The sequence below is a fragment of the Poromitra crassiceps genome (assembly GCF_964638095.1).
Source record: "Poromitra crassiceps genome assembly, chromosome: 1".
In the NCBI taxonomy this organism is placed as follows: domain Eukaryota; kingdom Metazoa; phylum Chordata; class Actinopteri; order Beryciformes; family Melamphaidae; genus Poromitra; species Poromitra crassiceps.
Genome location: NC_139623.1, coordinates 89,131,866 through 89,154,128, shown reverse-complemented (window position 1 = coordinate 89,154,128; position 22,263 = coordinate 89,131,866). Strand labels below are relative to the sequence as shown.

General features: G+C 43.4%; 1 protein-coding gene across 1 annotated transcript in view; it reads left to right on the top strand.

Moving 5' to 3' along the window:
- Positions 1 to 22,263, top strand: part of scn1ba (sodium channel, voltage-gated, type I, beta a) — a gene marked incomplete at both ends in the record, with an annotated part of 30,181 nt that overhangs the window by 2,310 nt on the left and 5,608 nt on the right. Inside the window, 2 exons of the mRNA XM_083660840.1 lie at positions 15,306 to 15,472; positions 20,557 to 20,812. Coding sequence (XP_083516966.1) covers positions 15,306 to 15,472; positions 20,557 to 20,812 — 423 coding nt within the window. The remainder of the gene's footprint in view (positions 1 to 15,305; positions 15,473 to 20,556; positions 20,813 to 22,263) is intronic.

Genomic DNA, 22,263 nt, shown 5'->3' with positions numbered 1-22,263 from the left:
AAATGCAAAATAATGGCATTTTAAACATGCGATACAAAGATGTGATTAACCGCGATTAACTATAGTTAATAGCAAGATTAAGAAAATTAATCGTTTGACAGCCCTAATATGTATATATATATATATATATAGAGAGAGAGAGAGAGAGAGCAATTATATATATATATATATATATATATATATATATATATATATATATATATATATATATATAATTGCTCTCTCTTTCTCTCTCTCTCTCTCTCTCTCTCTATATATATATATATATATAATATATAATATAGTATATTATATATTATAATATATAATTGCTCTCTCTACTTTCATTTGCAGATATATATTTCCCCCTGCTGCCCCGGTCGCTGCGCCACCCTCTGCCGATCTGGGGAGTCGTAGACTAGCACCATGCTTCCTCCGACCGACACATGCGCAGTTGCCAGCCGCTTCTTTTCACCTGACAGCGGGGAGCTTCACCGGCAGGACGTAGCATGTGGGAGGATCACGCTAGATCAGGGGTGCCCACACTTTTTCAGCTTGGGAGCTACTTTTAAAATGACCAAGTCAAAGTGATCTACCAAACATATTTATTTATATATATATACACTGTATACAGTGGAAAACAGTGGAACAGTGGAAAAACAGTGGAAAAACAGTGGAAACAGTGGAAAAACAGTGGAAACAGTGGAAAAACAGTAAAAAAAAAAAAAAAAAAAAAAAAAAAAATTTTTTTTTTTTTCTCCCCTCAATGCCATGCGATCGACCACACTACCTTCGCGATCGACCGGTCGATCGCGATCGACGTATTGGGCACCCCTGCGCTAGATGCACCAATAATAATACTCTTTATTCTCTATTGCTTGAAGATACATGTAGACACTTTATAAGAAAAAGTATGTAGGCAATATTTAATAAGAAGTAATATATCTGTGTACAAGCAGTTACAAAACAGAATATACTGTATCTTCAATCTACTACGGGCAAACTCCAAGTAGCTCCCCTTTTTTTCACTTTGTATACTAATTGCCTTTTGAGCTGCTTTGGTCCACACTTTTTGTGATTTCCTAAGAAAAAGTATGACCATAAATCAAAACAGTATACAAAAATACAATGCGAGGGAAAAACTACACCAAAACCAACTATGCATGTAGTATCCATGGCATCAGCATTTATTAACATGGCATTGACTGAATATACTGTAGATTTCAACCATTGACATCAGGAAATCATAATTTAACAAACTATATATTTAGGCAAATGCTTACTTAGTGCACAATCCCCTTGCCTGACATCATAATTCAGGCTCCACCCACGCTCCATCCCGCTAAGCCCCCACTAAAAAGAGCAGTGTACAAGGTGGCTTAAGTGCGCCTGTCTTGTTTTCCTGGCATAGCCTAATGTAAACTGTCCCAATCAATCAACTGAGTGATGCGGCCTTGCCTTCTGACAGCAGGCTAACAGCGCAGAACCAGCAAATGGCTTGAGCACCTATAGTGATAGACCAAGGCGCTCAGTGTGAACGGGAGCCAGCCTCTCAGCCCTGACAAATTAGATTGAAATCCACTCCGTCACTCCAGCCAAGCCACCACACCCACACATATTGGAAAGTACATTACACAGAAGCCTGTCTTTTGGGAAACCAGGACTATTACCGGTATTCTTGATTCCAGATTTAATTTGTTCTTCTCCATAGAGACATTTTGGCTTGGATCGTAAGGAAAGCTACCGTCATTGCATTCCATTGCACACTTAGTTTCAACCAGCTTTGTATCATTACAAAATCAGTAGTATGCAAATGAATAATATTGAACTTCCCTCCTTGCCTGGATCGACAGCTCCCATTCATTCACAGAACTTCCTGGTCCAAATGATGTCATAATGATGTCACTTGGAGCGGTTTTGACTATCACTATCATTATCATTAATTGCTCCCTCTACTTTCATTTGCAGAACTTACTGTACCAAGTTCTGCGAATGAATGGGGAGCTCTTGGTCCAGGAAAGATGGAGGATTAAATATTGTTCATTTGCATAATGCTACTGATATTGTAATTATACAAAGCTGGTTGAAAATAGGCAAAGTGGTCCTTCAAGTGACATAGACACACATATGGACACATCAGACATACTGTACACCACATCCAACTGCATCCTAACCCTTATAACAGTTTATACAATTCCCAACACCAGACCAGAAACAAAGTCACAATGGCTACATATTGCACAGTTCAACAATACAAATCTAGCCTACCATTGTGACCAAGAGCCAAGTCCCGTTATTTAGGCCTGTTGGTCAGTAACTTTGATATCTGTTAAATCTACAGTTTGGACATCTGTACCTTCTACCCGATGGCATCAACTCCTAGTGTTTATGAAGAATGTTAGGGTCAGCCACAAAGCTGTGAGCCTGTATACTATTGCTTTTTGTTTTTCACAAATTGGCGAAGTATCATGTGTATGATGGTCTGATGAAAGCATTTTTTGCCAAAACTCATTAGCATGGTGTTTATCACAAAATATATATATATATATATATATATATATATATATATATATATATATATATATATATATATATATTATACTGTATATATATATACATATATATACATATACACACACACACACACACACACACACACACACACACACACACACACACACACACACACACACACACACACACACACATAATATATTTCATTCATTTGATAGTCCACAACAAGAGACAGCAAATATGAGAGGGGTGATCACAGTCTATGGGGGTGACATGCAACAAAGTTCCCAGGCCAGACATTTTTTACTTTTTTGAAAATCTGTTTTTTTCTCTCTAGAGCTTGTGTGGACCAGCGGTGCAGCTGTTTCCCACCAAGGACATTTCTAGAAGACAATACAGTAGCTGTAAAGACAGACACAAGAGAGTGACGAAAGGTTGTTTGTAACGAGTCAAGAATTCCTCTGGCTTGCCATACATGGGCAACATACGGCCCGCGGGCCGTATGCGGCCCGCGGGCGCCCCCTGTGTGGCCCGCGATGGAATTGCAAAAAAAAAAAAAAAAAAAAAAAAATTTTTTTTTTACAGTGCACCTGAACGCAACATGCAAGATACCCGCTGAATAAGTGTCCAAATGTTCATGTCATTCTGGCCAATACTCTTCTGTTATAGCATTTCAGTCTGGAATATGGAATAGCCTATCTTTCAATAATATTTATGACTAAAAGGCTATAATCTCATGTGTAAGAAATGTCTGTTCTACATTGAAGTAGAAATTTAAATAATTAACTTGTTGGTTTTTGGATTTATTTAGCTTCAAGAGTGCATTTTTGTTCTTGTGTGACCCTCAACACAGGCTTTGAGAATCCCGGGCCACTTACTGATACTTATGCTTAAATTAACCAACTCATATTCTGGTTTATTTCAAGAAAAACATTTCGGCAAGTGCAAATTCTAATTTTCTGGTAACTTTAAAATCTAGCAGCCATATTGGCAGGTGGTGAAAAAAGTTAATTTCAAGCCCTGCAGGGAGAGCAGGTGGTGACATACAGTAGGAGTGAGTGAGAAAAGGATCAAATATTGGTGGTTAAGACTGCATCACAACTGTTAATTTAAAATGAGTTATTCCTCTAAACCTGGCTTCAAATGCCCTAAATTTTTTGCGCTGGCGCCGTTCAGCCCTCAGCTAAATCTGGTAGCGAGGAAATTTTTTTGTGGCCCTTTCTATCATCAAAGTTTCCCATCCATGGGTTACGGCATGACAATATTTGTTCGGCCCCCGGCAACAATCTGTGTTTCTCATGTGGCCCCCCATGAAAAATAGTTGCCCACCCCTGTTCTACACAGATAAGCTATACCATCACTGCAGTAGCCGACAGCAGCTCTGTATGTGACAGCTTTGTGGAGGTGTTAGTGCAGTTAAATGGTCTACTACTTGTTCCATTGGAAAGTCCCTTGCTTGGTGGTGTCAAGGGAAATATCATGGATACTTGGCATTTCCCCAGGTTGTGTGTGTGTGTGTGTGTGTGTGTGTGTGTGTGTGTGTGTGTGTGTGTGTGTGTGTGTGTGTGTGTGTGTGTGTGTGTCATGGAGACGGATGTTGTCCTTCATTTTCCATTTTGCTGTCGGTTATCCAATTTGCTCTCCTGTCCCTCGCTGTCTTATGGTTAGTTCAGCAAAACCTTGATCCTTTTTGTATTCCCTATTCACCTTATGTTCCAACACAGGGGTCAGCCAGTTACTTCCTCTTGTGTTTACACTTCCTGTGACAGTAAAGTGCTAGTGACCAGGTAAAACAGACAGTGTTTTGAACACGAAGTCATAACACAACTGGGTCAAGTGGGCGTGGCTACATAAGGTGAATAGCTCCCAGCAGCCTACTAAACTACCTAACCTCAGTGGGTGGATAGCCTTTTATACAGCTTAGCTATAATTCGGCTTTTTTGCATTGGCGGCCCCAGGGGAATACAGTAGCCTAGTATAAATTCATATGAAGGATTAACCAGCCAGCCCCCATGTCAGTATAAAAATCTCTTAATCTGCAATTTCTGGAATATCCGTTGTTGCATAACCCTCAGCCACAGATTACGCAATGGATTTGCATATTGCACGCTCTGTGTAGTGTGTGTGTCTGCCCTTACTGAGAACCATCACCGTTACCGTGGCAGTTTAGTAGTCTGCACTCCGTGTCCGCCTGCCTGTCCGTCTCTCTCTGTCTTTCTGTCTTCACAACATGCTGTCTTCACAACATGCTGTCCTCACAACATGCTGTCTTCACAACATGCTGTCTTCACAACATGCTGTCCTCACAACATGCTGTCCTCACAACATGCTGTCTTCACAACATGCTGTCTTCACAACATGCTGTCCTCACAACATGCTGTCCTCACAACATGCTGTCTTCACAACATGCTGTCTTCACAACATGCTGCCATGCTGTCTTCACAACATGCTGTCTTCACAACATGCTGTCCTCACAACATGCTGTCTTCACAACATGCTGTCTTCACAACATGCTGTCCTCACAACATGCTGTCTTCACAACATGCTGTCTTCACAACATGCTGTCCTCACAACATGCTGTCGTCACAACATGCTGTCTTCACAACATGCTGCCATGCTGTCTTCACAAAATGCTGTCTTCACAACATGCTGTCCTCACAACATGCTGTCTTCACAACATGCTGTCCTCACAACATGCTGTCCTCACAACATGCTGTCCTTACAACATGCTGTCTTCACAACATGCTGTCCTCACAACATGCTGTCTTCACAACATGCTGTCTTCACAACATGCTGTCTTCACAACATGCTGTCATGCTGTCTTTACAACATGCTGTCTTCACAACATGCTGTCTTCACAACATGCTGTCATGCTGTCTTTACAACATGCTGTCTTCACAACATGCTGTCCCCACAACATGCTGTCTTCACAACATGCTGTCTTCACAACATGCTGTCCTCACAACATGCTGTCTTCACAACATGCTGTCATGCTGTCTTCACAACATGCTGTCTTCACAACATGCTGTCTTCACAACATGCTGTCCTCACAACATGCTGTCTTCACAACATGCTGTCCTCACAACATGCTGTCTTCACAACATGCTGTCCTCACAACCTGCTGTCTTCACAACATGCTGTCTTCACAACATGCTGTCTTCACAACATGCTATCTTCACAACATGCTGTCTTCACAACATGCTGTCTTCACAACATGCTGTCTTCACAACATGCTGTCATGCTGTCTTCACAACATGCTGTCTTCACAACATGCTGTCCTCACAACATGCTGTCCTCACAACATGCTGTCTTCACAACATGCTGTTTCAGCTGTGGAGTGTGCTGGACAATCAGCAGCACCCTTCACTACCTCTCTCTCTCCTGTGTCATCACCTTGCTCAGCACTACTGCTTCTTACTATGAGCACTGAGCTCTCTCTCTTTCTGTCTGTCTCTCTTGATTGTCTGTTTCCTGGCCGTTGTCTTCTGTCTCACAGCCAAAGTGCTCTGTCCTGTCTGCAGACATCCTCTTCATGTCTCTGTGCTTTTGTTGGATGAGCTGTCCGTCAAACGTGCCGTGTCTGCATTGTAATGTGTTTCCTCTGTCTGTGTTCCAGGTCCCTCCTCCCTTTCTTTGAGCAGTCAATATACCTACCAGCCATCTCATCTCAAACCTGAATCCTTTCATTCGTTGTTTTTCTGCATGGACCGTCTTGCTGCTGTGTCCGTCTTCGCCTTTCTGTCTTTCACCGCCTCTGCTAATATGACAGAACTGTCCTGCAGACCTGGGTCAAAACAGCATTTGCAAATAATTATAGTGTTTCTCATAACTTATAACAATGTAGATTCCGTTGTTGTTGTTTTTTTCAATATTTTATTTTTCAATTTTCAGAACAAACAAAAGCAAAACAAACTCAGGCACAAAGATATACAAAGAAAAACAAACACATACCAACATTACAATATGATGCTACCAGTCGCATAAGGTGCTTAAGTGCTTGTAAGGGATGCTATACATAAAATCCTGTGCAAGGAGTCCATGAGAGGTTAGCGCAGCGGGGCGAGTTATTCATCGTTTCTAACCTCATCAAAGTAGGCAAGGAACAGATCCCAAATAATTGAGAACTTCCTAAGTGAGTTGGTCCTCAGGAACCTGAGTCTCTCCATACGTACAACCGAAACCATGTCCGCCAGCCACACCCGAAAAGAAGGTGGAGAGTGGGACTTCCACTATTTCAAAATGAGTATCTTTGCGACCGTCGTCCCCTGCGTCTGATTGCTGCACAGCCGAAGATGGGGAGTTCCGCCTCCAGCTGAAGGGTTATCCCATAGGCCTTAGAGTACCAGTCAAATATTTTGGCCCAGAATCCGGACAGTGAAGAGCAAAACCAACTAGAACGGGCTAAATTTGCTGAAGCAAATTTGATTGTGCTTGCTCCCCCGTGACACTCCGCCCCCCTTGCACCGCCCCTGCCTTAGACCCCGCCCTCCCATCCACTATCAATACAGCCCCAATCGGCAATGTGTAGCTAGGACGTGTTTAGGCCGTTGCAAGGGTGTATTAACTGGATGGTATGGTGTGTTCGGCTCATCGGTATAGGGCATTCGTAGATCGGTGCTAGGGTGTACTAAGTAGTTGTGGGCGGGAAATGGGCGGGCCTTTGTGAGTACAAGCGGGAGGAGCCAAGGAAACCAGGGCAGAAAGAATTTTGATCGTAGAAGCTATGGTTCCAAACTTACAAACCAAAACGTAAAGAGGGCAGCTATAGCGCCACCGTGAGGTCAATTGGTATAATTTTTTAGGCCAGATTAGAAGAGTACTCTATGAACCTATGTACCCAATTTGGGAACAGTCGCTCTTACAGTTTGTGAGATACAGCTACTGAATGCTGCTATAGCGCCCCCTATAGGCGAAATGACACAATTTTATTTTTATCAGCTCAGAGTACATATGTGCATACCTGGACCAAGTTTGGTTCGGATTGGACAATGTGGTCCGGAGTTATGGTGGTTTTTGTGAAGTAGGCCCCACCCACCCCCGCCCCCTACAGGCCAAATGACACTTTCTTTTCTGAAATCAGCTCAGAAGTGTCAAGTGTCATACAAGAAAGAAGGCTGGCCATAATTCCAATGAATCAGCACTTCCTGCCGCCCTTCAAAATAAACCAATTTAGAAGGTACAGGTACTGAATGCTGCTATAGCGCCCCCTAGAGGCGAAATGACAAAATATTTGTCCTATAGGCTCAGAGTACATCCGTCCACACCTGTACCAAGTTTGGTTAGCATCGGACGATCTTTGTGAAATAGGCCCCACCCACAGAACTTTGGAGGTCGATTATATCGCAACGGTGCGGAATTTCAAAAAAACGCAAAATAAGTTTTGTGCGGGACAGTCCACACACGCTCTGTGATGTGGTTTGGTGAAGATCGGGCAAAATTTGAAGGAGAAATAGCGAAAAAACGCTTTTCAACAAAATTCAAAATGGCGGAAAATCTAGTTAGACGGAAATGGGCGGGGCCTATATCAGCAGATGCGGAATGACCCAAGGAATCCAGGGAAAAAAGAATTTTGAATGTAGCCCTTACGGTTCAAAAGTTATGGACCAAAACGTAAGGACGGCTGTTATAGCGCCACCATCTGGTCAAATAGTGGAATTTTCCCGCACAGAGTAAAAGGTGACTCTGTAAACCTACCTACAAAGTTTGGTAATAGCAGGTCATACGGTGTCTGAGCTAGAGCTAATTTAATGCCAACGATTTTGAAACCCTATTCAAGTGAATGGGGAAAAAAATCGTACGTTAACGCCAATATCGCGAAAACCGGCGAACGAAACCCTTAGCAATCCAAATGCACACGATTCCTCAATGAGCCGCACGTTTTGATGTCTCCCATGTCTGTGTAGTGTGAAAACTGTAGGAGAAATGGTGAAGCAAACTTTTGGATAGAAGAAAAATAATAAAAAGAACTAGAACGGGCTAAATTTGCTGAAGCAAATTTGATTGTGCTTGCTCCCGCGTGACGCTCCGCCCCCCTTGCACCGCCCCTGCCTTAGACCCCACCCTCCCATCCAGTATAAATACAGCCTCAAAACGTAAAGAGGGCAGCTATAGCGCCACCGTGAGGTCAATTGGTATAATTTTTTAGGCCAGATTAGAAGAGTACTCTATGAACCTATGTACCCAATTTGGGAACAGTCGCTCTTACAGTTTGTGGGATACAGCTACTGAATGCTGCTATAGCGCCCCCTATAGGCGAAATGACACAATTTTATTTTTATCAGCTCAGAGTACATATGTGCATACCTGGACCAAGTTTGGTTCGGATCGGACAATGTGGTCCAGAGTTATGGCGGTTTTTGTGAAGTAGGCCCCACCCACCCCCGCCCCCTACAGGCCAAAGGACACTTTCTTTTCTGAAATCAGCTCAGAAGTGTCAAGTGTCAATAGAGGAAGGCTGGCCATAATTCCTATTAATCAGCACTTCCTGCCGCCCTTCAAAATAAACCAATTTAGAAGGTACAGGTTCTGAATGCTGCTATAGCGCCCCCTAGAGGCGAAATGACAAAATATTTCTCCTATAGGCTCAGAGTACATCCTTCCACACCTGGACCAAGTTTGGTTCGCATCGGACGATCTTTGTGAAATAGGCCCCACCCACAGAACTTTGGAGGTCGATTATATCGCAACGGTGCGGAATTTCAAAAAAACGCAAAATAAGTTTTGTGCGGGACAGTCCACACACGCTCTGTGATGTGGTTTGGTGAAGATCGGGCAAAATTTGAAGGAGAAATAGCGAAAAAACGCTTTTCGACAAAATTCAAAATGGCGGAAAATCTAGTTAGACGGAAATGGGCGGGGCCTATATCAGCAGATGCGGAATGACCCAAGGAATCCAGGGAAAAAAGAATTTTTAATGTAGCCCTTACGGTTCAAAAGTTATGGACCAAAACGTAAGGACGGCTGTTATAGCGCCACCATCTGGTCAAATAGTGGAATTTTCCCGCACAGAGTAAAAGGTGACTCTGTAAACCTACCTACAAAGTTTGGTAATAGCAGGTCATACGGTGTCTGAGCTAGAGCTAATTTAATGCCAACGATTTCGAAACCCCATTCAAGTGAATGGGGAAAAAAATCGTACGTTAACGCCAATATCGCGAAAACCGGCGAACGAAACCCTTAGCAATCCAAATGCACACGATTCCTCAATGAGCCGCACGTTTTGATGTCTCCCATGTCTGTGTAGTGTGAAAACTGTAGGAGAAATGGTGAAGCAAACTTTTGGATAGAAGAAAAATAATAAAAAGAATAATAAGTATGAGAGATTCTAAGATTGTGCTTGCCTATCTGCAAGCACAATAATAATAATAAGTATGAGAGATTCTAAGATTGTGCTTGCCTATCTGCAAGCACAATAAAAAGCGTATGACAGTGTACCCTTTGACCCTTGACACCTATCACATAGTGGTGAGACAGAAGGGTAGATGTAGATTCCGTTGTTAATCGCAAATAGAATACTTTTATTAGGTAATGTAGGATTTTTATCTGCCTCCTGATAGGCAACAAAGGAATTGCAACAACATGGACAGCTGGCGCAGCTTAGAGTGGATTGTAATCGACACAAATAATAAAGTCAGATTTATATAACTAGGCTCGGCCGCTGTGTGGCCTCGCCCGTACCTCAGCTGCTGCGTGGCCTCGCCTGCCCTATTGACACGCGCAATGAGCGCACGCGCACAATGTTTTTTTTTTACCATTATTTATACAGCGGGAGTCTCCCTCTCTCTTTCCCTCAGTCCCCCCCCCCTCTCTCCCTCTCCCTAAAGGTCTCATTATGCTTTCCGCATCAGCGAGGAACGCGAGTGTCCGCACGGAAAAGTGACGTCAAATCAGCAGACACGCCCCTCCGCAAGGCTCCGTGCGGACGGTTTTCGACCGGCCGTGCGCACGCCGAATTTTGTAACTACGCGGACGCGGACACGGACGCGGCTGGGCGGACAAAATGGAGTTTTCAAGACTCGCGCTCAATTCCGCCTGCAGAAACCCACACAGAGTATATAAGCTCCACACGTTTCCTCGTCAGGATTCCGTGTCTCTCATTTCCGTGCGGCCGGCCAAAGCGTCAAGCATAATCCAGGCTTCAGTCTCACTCCCTCTACTCTCCCTCAGTATCTCTCCCACTCTCTCTCCCTCTCCTCTCTCCCCCTCTCCCTCAGTCTCTCTCGTGTGTGTGTGTGTGTGTGTGTGTGTGTGTGTGTGTCTGTGTGTGTGTGTGTCACAGATGACATCATCAGTGATGTCACAATGATGTCGCAATGGGCAATCACATAATTAAAAAATCCGGTTCCATCAGGTCACCCGCATGGGTGCCCTTTATACACCCTGAAAGTTTCAGCCCGATCGCACGTAACGACGTAAGACAGCATAGCTGTGGCCGAACACAGAACTTGAAACAAACATCGCCCACATACTTTTATTTTACTTTACTTTATTTCATTTAGCAGACGCTTTTATCCAAAGCGACTTACAGGTTACACAATTACAATTAATAAACATATCAGATAAGAACAAATTAAAAAGAGAAACATATGTAAGAGTCAAATGTAAACATTAAGATAAGTTAAAAACAACAAATGAAGCAGTGAAATGTGAAATGTAACAATAGCATTAACCCTTAAGGAGGACCCAGGTGTAGTCCAAAGAGGTGGGTTTTTAGCCTCCGGCGGAAAATAGGAAGTGTTTCGGCCAACACTACCGAAGGGGGAAGCTCATTCCACCATTGTGGAGCCAGAGCGGAGAACAGGCGGGAACGGGACAGACGACTACCAGGCGTAAGAAGTGATGGAGGGGCTAGGCGAGCGGTGGAGGTGAAGGAGCGGAGGGAGCGGTGAGGTGTTTGGAAGGTGACGAGGGATTGTAAATAAAGGGGGGCTGATCGGTGGACTGCCCTGAAGGCCAAAACCAAGGTCTTGAATTTGATGCGTGCAAGGACCGGGAGCCAATGAAGTTGACGGAAAAGAGGGGTGACATGGGAGAATTTAGGGAGGTTGAAGATCAGACGGGCAGCAGAGTTTTGGATGAATTGGAGGGGCTGGATGACAGATGCGGGTAACCCCGCCAGGAGGACATTACAATAGTCCAGGCGGGGGAGGACAAGAGCCTGGACCAAGAGTTGTGTTGCTTCGGTGGTGAGGAACTTACGGATTTTTCTGATGTTGTATAAAGAGAATCTACAGGAGCGGGCGATGGCTGTAATTGAGGGTGAGTTAGATAGCTGGTTGTCGATAAGTACACCAAGGTTTTTAACGAATTGAGAGGGAAGAACTGTGGTATTGTCGATGGTGATGGAGAGGTCAGTGAGGGGGCAGTTTTTTCCGGGGATGTAAAGTAATTCCGTTTTGCTGAGGTTCAGTTTGAGATGATGGTCTGTCATCCAGGAGAGGATGTCTTTGAGGCAAGCGGCAAGACGTGTTTCAATCTGTGTGTCGGAAGGGGGAAAAGAGAGAAAAAGCTGAGTGTCGTCAGCGTAGCAGTGATATACTAGCAATCCTAGGCTCGCCCGCTGCATGGGCTCGCAGTTCTCCCACTGCGTGTCACTATGCAGCTGTGCCGCTACGTGGCCTTGCCTGATCTATGACATCACTGATGACATCATCACGGATGACACCCCTGATGACATCATCACTGAACTTAGCCTCAGCCAGGATGGATGACATCACTGATGACATCATCACTGATGTCATCACCATTAGGTAATTAGGGCAATCACCTAATTGAAAAATCAGGCTCCGTCAGGTCACCCGCACCAGTGCTCTTTATACCCCCTGAAAGTTTCAGCCCGATCGCACGTAAAATGGCATAGCTGTGGCCGGCCAAAATTCCACGCACATGCACACACGCACACCGAGCGCGTAGCATATTGACGCTTTGTCCCGTCCCTTGTGCGTCCCTTTTTACTAACATGGTACCCTTGAGCGACACATGAAACGACTTGGGCTTTCCGACTAAACTCAATGCAAACCCATGGAAGTAATCTTTGACGCTTATGGCAACTGCTCCCCCATTAGCCTAACTGCTCTCCCATTAGCCTAACTGCTCCCCCGTTAGTCAAGTGCTCCCCCATTAGGGTCTGGAGGAGCTAACCTCTCCCAGACCCTAACCCTAAACCTAACCTCTCCCACCCCCCATGCCTAAACCTAACCTCCCCCAGACCCTAACCCTAACCCTAACTTCTCCCACCCCCATGCCTAAACCTAACCTCCCCCAGACCCTAAACCTAACCTCTCCCACCCCCCACGCCTAAACCTAACCTCCCCCCAGACGCTAATGGGCGAGCAGTTGACTAATGGGCGAGCAGTTAGGCTGATGGGGGAGCAGTTGCCATAAGCGTCAAAGATTACTTCTATGGGTTTGCATTGAGTTTAGTCGGAAAGCCCAAGTCGTTTCATGGGTCGCTCAAGGGTACCATGTTAGTAACAAGTGGCGCATAAGGGACGGGACAAAGCGTCAATATGCTACGCGCTCGGAGTGAGAACGTGTTGCACGCACGCACGCATGCACGCATGCACACACACACACACACACACTAGCTAGCTAATTAGAGCAAAAAGTAATATGATGCAAACAAACAACCCACAGATATATGATGGTGTTTTTGTGCTATGGGGACCCTTAAATTTACTCATTGTTAGTTTCTATGGGTCTGACTCCACCCATTCTCCAAGCAGGCTAGAACAAACACTGAATTATATGGGAATGCTGTTTGCCCAGATCCGATGTGTTGTGATCTTAACTTTCTCTCCTCCTTTTTCCCCTTTTCTCTTCTCCTCCCCCTCTCTCTACAGTGCATCAGCCAGCATTAGGCCTCTCTCCATGCTTTTGTTGAAATGGCTGTTATAGAGCTTAACAGTCACGTGACTTTCCGTGATGTTTCCAGCCGCGGAAGTGAGTTCCCGATTCATTTTCTCAATAGACCAAATCACCGTGACGTCACCATGTAAACAAATTTACTTCCGGGTACCACTTGGGGAAGGCGGCAGGTTTAAATGTGCGTGTTGTCAAATAAATGCTGTCAAACCCTCTCGTTGTTTTCGGCCGACTACTTTCAATTTAAATGGTTAAACGGTTGGTAAACATGCTTGTCCGACGTATCTAGCCTTTCTTCTGTGTTTGTTTTATGTAGTGTTAGCTAGCTAATAACGTTTGTTTGTCTGTCAAACTCGCTGTTTTTTTACGTTACAGACAGAGTAACCTCGCGTCACCAGGCTCTTCTCGGCGAGAAAGAGCCTGGTACAGACAGAGCTACTGACGCCACGTCAATTTAATTTAGCTTCAAGTCTACTCTAGTCTGGTCCAACAGGTAAATTAGCTAGTCTGGTCTCCACTAACGTTAGTGAAAGTGTTGTTATGAATGATATTAAACAACAACACAACACGGACGAACCATTTTTGTCTTCTTTGTCTGTTTTTGTCTTCAACACGTCAGTTTGTGCCGTCCACTGCCATTATAATGTGTGGACCTCAGGGGTACCCGGAAGTAAATGTAAACATCCCGCTGATTTGGTCTATAGACAAAAATCCTTATACAGTATAACGAGTTTTAAGGCTGGAACCAAGCCAACCCGTGACCTACTGAATTGTGAGTGACCATAAAACATTTCAGTTTGAGCAAAAACTAAAAATAACAAGCGGGAATTTTTTTTTATTGTCGATTTGCCCCCGTTATAATTTTTTGTTTTTGCTCCAACTGAAATGTTTTATGGTCACTCACGATTCAGTAGGTCACGGGTTGGCTTGGTTCCAGCCTTAAAACTCGTTATATAAAGATTTTTCCGAAATGACTATGGAGAAAATGAATGGGAAACTCACTTCCGGGGCAAAAGGTGTCACGTGACTGTTCAGCTCTATTGTGGACGCCTGTGCTAACTATTTCTTTCTCCTCTTTCCTCCCTCCTTCCCTCCTCTGCAGTATGGCGGCATTTTCCCCTTTTTGTGAATCTTACAAATGCCTCACAAAGGTGCTGCAATGTTAGTATTCCAGGGAACTCTGTAACAAAAAGAGCATCAGAGTCACTGTTCATCTGACCTGTGTTTCCTGTCCTCTCCCCTCACTCCCCCATCTTACAATTCAAAACAAAAGCTTCCCCCGAGGTCAAAGTTGAAAATAGCACAAGATCATTGGTTGAGAGCGATGCTGAGGCCTCAGTGGAAACTGCAAGGTGCAGTGTGAAAAGGTGTGTTACTCTCGGCTGATGTGTCATGATGATGATGATGATGACATATATAGTCACGCTTCTATATATGAATTTAGCTCGATTACCAATGGTCACGCTGCAAGGAAATATAGAATCACTGCAATCTGTTTATTTCCCCTCGGTTTCTCAAATACAAAAATAGCTCAAATGTAGAATTAAAAAGAGCTTGGTGTGATTAAACAAATTCACAACAAACTATAACATGAAACCATGAGTGGAAATAAAGAAAATGCAAGAAAAAAAGCAATGCCCGATAGGAAGGGAAAAAAAGAAGCATGTGATGAGCAATGAACACGCACGCAAATAAAACAATTACAGTAGCTATCATTGTTTTGTCAAATGCTGCTGAGACAGTTTGCCTGCAAGTATTGAGATATGGGAAAACACCAGAGCTTTGCCCTTTTATCATCCTTTTTCTCAAGCCACGGATACATGAGAAAAAGGATGATGTCATTGGTCACCCACGGCCCTTACCACTAAACCCCATTACCATGCAAATAGGAAGAGAGCGACAAAGTGACAGTGTCTGTTTTCTAACTGCTCTTCCTCTCCACACTGCAGCGTCTCTGTGCCATGCAGCCTGTGTGGAGGTGGACTCGGACACCGAGGCCGTGGCCAACGAAGGCCACAAACTGGGCTGCATCTCCTGCAAGAGGAGGGGCGAGGTGCAAGCCACCGCCTCTGTCACCTGGACGTTCAAGGCTCAACACGAGGTTGAGTACACGCCTGTGAGTGTGCTGGTACACGCTGCTGAGGGAAGGGGATGGAGCCAAGCAGCACAGCAGGCTACGGGGTCTTGTTTTAGGATGTTTTCCCTGCAGAGGCTGCTGTGGCAAAAATCACCCAGGCTGATAGTGACGTACTGTAAAACCAAGGCTGCAAAAACGTATAAACTATCCAGTCATTTTAATTTGTCTCCAGACGTATCAAACTTATTTTGCGATATTGTTAGTCGCATTGTCTTACTGTACTGGCAGATAATCTTTCTGGCTAAACAACGTCTGGACTCTGTGGTGTGCACAGTCATTTCAGTGGGTGGAAGTAGCCAGTCCTTCAGCCAATCAGCATCGGATCCAGTCAAATCCAAATCCACTCGGGAGAGAGAAACTCTGCTGTTGCATACCTCTCTTCTTGTTTAATTGTTGTTATTGTGTTTTTTTCTGCAATAACTGCACGTTATGGCTGTTTAAACTAGACAAACGTTGACGTTACTGCTCAAGCCGGAGAGCCATGGAGGCAGCAATTACTGTTTTGCCAGCGGCGTTCCTGATTGGCCGGTTACGATGTCAACTACGAAGCAGGTCCCTGATTGGCCCGTACACTCTGTAGTTTCTGAAAACGTTGGCCCTCGGTTGTAGGCCAGAGGGAATCACACAACGAAACAGAATGTGAGTTCACAGATCCGGATGGTTTTAATCAGGCTAACATAATCCTGAGAAACAAACAAAAACAAACAAAAACAATGAACAAACAAACAAACAGTCGTTTGTTGGAACCGATAAAATGATCTGCCAGAGCAGTAAGATAATTTCACACACAAAAATCTGGATACAAATTTAAACAACTTAATAAGTTTGTCAGTTTTTGTAATGCTGCAAGTGAATCAGCATAAAAACAACAACTTGGGAATTGATATGCTCTGTTACACCAGTTTGTTTTGCCAATTGACCTGAAATTCAATAACCTAATCCATTCAATTCATTCATTCACTCAAGGCAATTTAGTCTCTGACAGTCCATATGGACAAAATCAGTGTGAATCACAAACACATCAATCACAACAGCAGTCACTCTGTACACTGCTGAAAGGAAAGATATTTGTCTCCTCTTCTCCCAGAGTGAAACGGCTGCAATGCAATTATGATGCATTTTTCATGACACACTGGCTTACCTAAGAAGTCCTCACCCAGCAAAGCAAAGAGGCCATTATACACTTACTGTATAGCAGGAGAAATCCCATTAGTGTTCGGTTGCCAGATACATTCTCCGGTAATTTACCAGAAAGTGCAGTGGTCAGGCGTTAACCAATGATGAGTCCATCAAGAAGCAGTGGTACCGATCCGGTGAGCAGGTGTCTGATTTCTCATATGGAAACTGAATGTACTTTGAAGGTTTTGAATATTCAAATCAACGCTGAATAATCTGTTTGTACGACATGTCAGACATTATTTCATATAGGCCTACGTATTTCTTGAAAAACCTCCAAATAAACATGCAGCCAACTTTGAAAAGGATAGGCACCAACCACATCATCAGCCCTCACGCTCTTAAACAATACTTGTTGTACTCTATGAACCAGTAATCCCTTAAAGGCACTAAATGCGATATTCAGCACTACTAGATGCCCACAAAAGACTATCTAGCGAGACATGTGAGACATTTTGTTGAAAGCCATGAAAGAAGCCATGCAACCTCTCTGTGTTGTGGAAACAGGCTTTGTTTATATCTGTGTCCTTGGTATAAGCATCCTTGGGTTTCTTGAAAGTCGCTATATAAATCCAAGTTATTATTATTATTATTATTATTATTATTATTATTATTATTATTATTATTATTATTATTATTATTATTATTATTATCTGCTGCTTCTTCGGTCCGAAGGCTTCTGCTTCGTTTCTGTGGATTTAGCTCTTTTCCGCGTTTATAAATGGACAGAGAGTGGCCCAGCGAGGCTTGACAGCATATACTGGATTTACCCCGCTAGCTGGGCTCACTATGCATGTCTTGATGGCAGACAAGTGTCTGAGGTTGCATAGTGTAGATGGCAGACTTACGTTTTGATGTTACAGCTCCAGCGTGGGGAAAATCTTACAAATAATGCCTTTAAAACAATCGTACATTTACATCAATTCACCCATTAATTCATGCAAAATCCCCTTAAAATGTGTTAAGGGAGTTGGAGGAGACATCATCGAAACCCCCTTAAACCCCCTTTATTTTTTTGAGCCCTTACTTTGTAATAGCCTAATGTAAACTTCAGTCATTTTTTAGCCTTACTTTGTAGCCTAATACAGTATAGCCTAATGTAAACTTCAGGGAGACAGGCACTTTCCATTCATAATTCATTAATAACCCTGTAAACCATGAGCAAAAGCAATAAAAAAATCCCTTAATTTCTAGTATCTCCATGAATCAACGCATGAATAAATACACTAAAAACCCATGATACTAACCCTTACTTTTTTCTTCTTCTTTTTTTAGATACAGTATGGCTATGTTATTTTTAATGGATAATTAATGTTTATGTAATGAGAGATTAGGAATATTTAATATAAGTGATAGTTTGGACCAAAGGATTGTGTTTGATGTGTGTGGTTCCTTTTCATGGCAGTTGTGCTCTATTAGAAGACTGAGAGAGAAACAGACATACGTTGTTTCAGTTTTAAAGGTACCATATATCCGTTTTTATAATTTTGTTTTTCAAAAATGAGGATGATAATAATGTTCTTCATGATGTTTTGCAAATAAATGTGGTTTATGAATTTGAAGACCAAGGGCCATATCGTCGTACAGGCGCTATCGTTTGCACACCAGTTTTGCGCACCTCTTATGCTATCTTCCCTGCGTCTTATGCTATCGTCTGCCTCCACCATCCAGTTTTGCCCCGGAATCTAAGTGCAGACACAGGTGTGGCCCAGGCGTGTCCGTGCAAAATACTGGCCTTTGCGCGCCTCTTATGCTATCGTCTGCATCCCGCAAGTGTCATTTTGCACTCTGGCGAAGATACCATCACCAGGTTCTGAGCGTAAACAGGATTGGGCATCGCCCATGCCAAACCAGGCATGTCCGTGCAAAAAGCTGGCCGCAAAGTCCTTGCGTGCACGCAATTTTAAGACCACCTAATAGCAGGTCTTAAACAGCTCTTAGCCGTAAAAACCCCAAAACCCCACTGCGCCTGTGAGCGCACCAGTATTCTGCACTCCATAATTCCCGACCATACAGGTCTATGGTGTATAACAGTAGATTACTTTTGAGAAAGTTGTGCCGGCCAGTATACAGTAACCTCTTTCTCTGCATTTGCACGCATGCAAGACAACACTTCTCCACAGCGCAGATGGCGTGACTGCAGTCAATAGCTTAACCCGAGTGGACAATTCTGATATAGGCTATTGAGGCTAGAATTAAATTCTCACACATCCCTACCCTATTCAAGAAACAAATATTTTTACATGCGTATGTTATAGCCTATATGAACAAAACGTCTAATTACAGTAAGCGCACGCTTCGGGACATATAACACCATGGGGATATCCACTGCGTAACTGCGCGGCAGCCCTTTGATGTGTTTCAAATGGAATATCGTTCCATCAGCACCAATTTTCGTTATCACCATTTTGTATTAGTTTCTAATGGCTTATCTATATTGAATCCGAACTTGTTCATCCTCCAATTCTCTCCTAGTCTCTTAAAACAGACTGTCTCATCTACATCCGGCGAATGCAGCTATATACAGTCTGTACGTTACACCCCCAGAACACGCACAAGGAAGTTGGGAAAAAAACCTTCAGACTGGAAGGAAGTTCTACGGAATCCGACCAATCACGACACGCGAATGCGGCATATTGGATTCTGATTGGACTAATGAGCGGAAGACCCGCCTTTCTGCTTCCCATTCCGGTTGGTGCATGATTCTCCCCCACGAAGTACAGACGGTATGGCGGAAGCATTTGAAAATTGCGGAAGCCAACTCGTCTGTTCTAAGAGACTAATTCTCTCCCTCTCTCTCTCCCCTCTCTCGTTCTCTCCCCCCTCTCTCTCTCCCCCCCTCTCTCGCTCTCCACATCTCTCTTTTCTCTCTCTTTCTCTCTCTCACTCTGTCCCTCTGCTTGCCCACTCAGCGAGGAGGAAGCTGCTGTCACAGACGTGACGCTGTGGCTTTTAAGTGGGGTGGACATGATCACACCTGTGAATCATTTTGTGCTTAAACACGCCTATATGGAGGTTTGAACCGAGTTGACGCAGAGCGCAACACGCCCACAATTAGCGCTGCGCATGGCGCTATTCTCGCTCAAAACAGGCGCTGATGCAAAATTACCGCCTTTGTGACGATAGAGCCATAAGTGTTCATGGGCAGAACAGTCTGACTGAATGGATTTTTGAAAATGGAAACAACTTTAAATGTAATCACTGAGACAAAATAACATTAAAGGAGGACTTTGCCAATCTTCAACCAGCTTTGTATCATTACAATGTGGGTAGTACAGTATATGCAGATGAACAATGTTTACCTTCACTCCATGTTTCCTGCACCGAGAAGAGCCCCATTCATCTGCCTGCAGAAACTCCACCCCACCAACTGATATATTAAAAGCTCTCGGTGTTATTATCCAAGGATGCGTGCATACAATAAATAAATAAATAAATAAATAAATAAATAAATAAATAAATAAATACATAAATACATAAATAAATAAATAAATAAATAAATGTTGTGAATGAACTGGGAGCTCTCAGCACAGGCTATGGAGGGAAGCTAGACATTGTTAATTTGCATATACTACCGAACTAACCCTAACCCTAACCCATTGTAATGATACAAAGCTGGTTGGAATTTAACCACCAAGGAAAATCTGGATTAGGCCTACTTTAACCTCATTTTTGACATTGCGGCTATGGGATTATGAACCGTTCAGATTATTGTATACAAAATGGTTGCAGTGTTTCACCTTCATAGTCTTGGGTTTTCAAAGTAATCATATTGTTTATTACATTAAGTACAGAATAGGTCAAATACTTAATCAGTACACATGCATCCAAACCCTTGTATTGCAGTCTCTATTTCTCATTTAACAAATCCCATAATTCTTTGCCAGATATACAGCTATGAAAACCAGATGGGCTATGAAAACCAGATGGGCGAGGTCATAGACTGGCGTTTTGGTGACCGTCTGCACTGGAACGGCAGCAAGAGGACCACAGACCTGCAGGACGGCTCCATCTACCTCCTGAATGCGACTTACAATGACACAGGAATCTACAGATGCATCTTCACCCGCCAACTCACTTACACCAACTATGAGTATACAACCATCACCACCAAGAACATCACCTTCACCGTGGTGCCACGAAGTAAGGAGAGAGGGGCGGGGGGCTCAGTGTTTGGGCAGGGGAGGGAAACAAAAAGAAGAATTATTGAAAAGAAGTGTAAAATACATTTTGGGAAGACGACTGTACAATATATTAGTGATTCTCAACCTTTTTGAGCCGTGACCCCCAAAAAACTTTAGGCTGGGGTTCGCGACCCTTCCCTCCTGCCACTACCCAACGCAACAACAGTTTGCACGCATTCACACACTAATTTCACTCACTCACTGAAATCGTTTTATATACACTTAATCACTGTTAATAAAACAATCATTGGTGATGTACTTTGGTGTTTTGTTTGTTTGTTTGTTTGTTTGTCCCCACCGCCCACCCCACTTCAAGGTGTCAGTCCATCAGAATTAAAGAGTGAGGGCTTCTTTTTAGAGCCGCCATTTTGCACTGACGTTCAACAGTCATACAAGGAGAAATTCATCATAGAAGAGGCAGAGAGAACACATTTCTCCACTGAGTAGCCTCAATAGACCAGAATACATTGCAGCCACAAGACATTAAGGAAGGGGTGTAAGGCATTCTGTGAAACATATAGTTAATCACCAACAGAAGTAAGTAAATAACAATGCTACATCACTAATTAACATACTCACAAACTGATAAGTGTAACAGTATCTGAGGGAGGATTTTTCTTATAAGAGGTGAGGACAGTGTTCTCATATACACAGTAACTAATTATGTTATGTGTCTTGTGAAAAGTCCCAGACCAAACAAAAGGAAGAATTCAGCCACACTTGTTGAACCAGTAAGAAAGAAAGGAACTTAAATTACAAAACCAGCGGCCTTCAGGTATCATCAAACTCAAAATGGATTGTGCATTTTATTCAATTTTCCTCCTTACTTGTTTACGAAGTGGAGCTGAAATTTTGCTTTTCGTTTTTGTTGAGCTGCGATGATTCATCAGATTTTGTTTTCTTCTTAAACCTCCAGAGCCAAAGATAGACCATAGATCTCCAAGAGGTCAACTGTTTGTAGGAATATTTGCTTTGCCCAAATGTGTAATTTTTGTTTTTGTCATAATAGCTAACAGTAACACATGTATAACAACTTAAAGTTACAACGTGTTGTAAAAGAAAATATAATATTTTGTGATAAAGCAAATATTTGCACCGGTCGCTTCTTTAGGATCCCCCGCTCAACCATACAGACATGTTATATATAGAAACATCAAAACCAAGGACAAGGTTATGACAGGCAAACAAAGAGGCGTGTCCACAACAAAGCGCGGGTGTTTATCATGGGACGTGTTGACGCGCCCGGCTGTCGATGGATGTTTGTCTGTCACACCTGCTTTCACAGCCGACATACATTCTGCACGCCAACCCTTCCAGTGGCATGAGCCACCGCGATGGAGGAGAGAGACTCCCCTGACATTTGAATGACCTTTAGGACAGCACTGTATTTGGACAGTCCAATGTTGACAC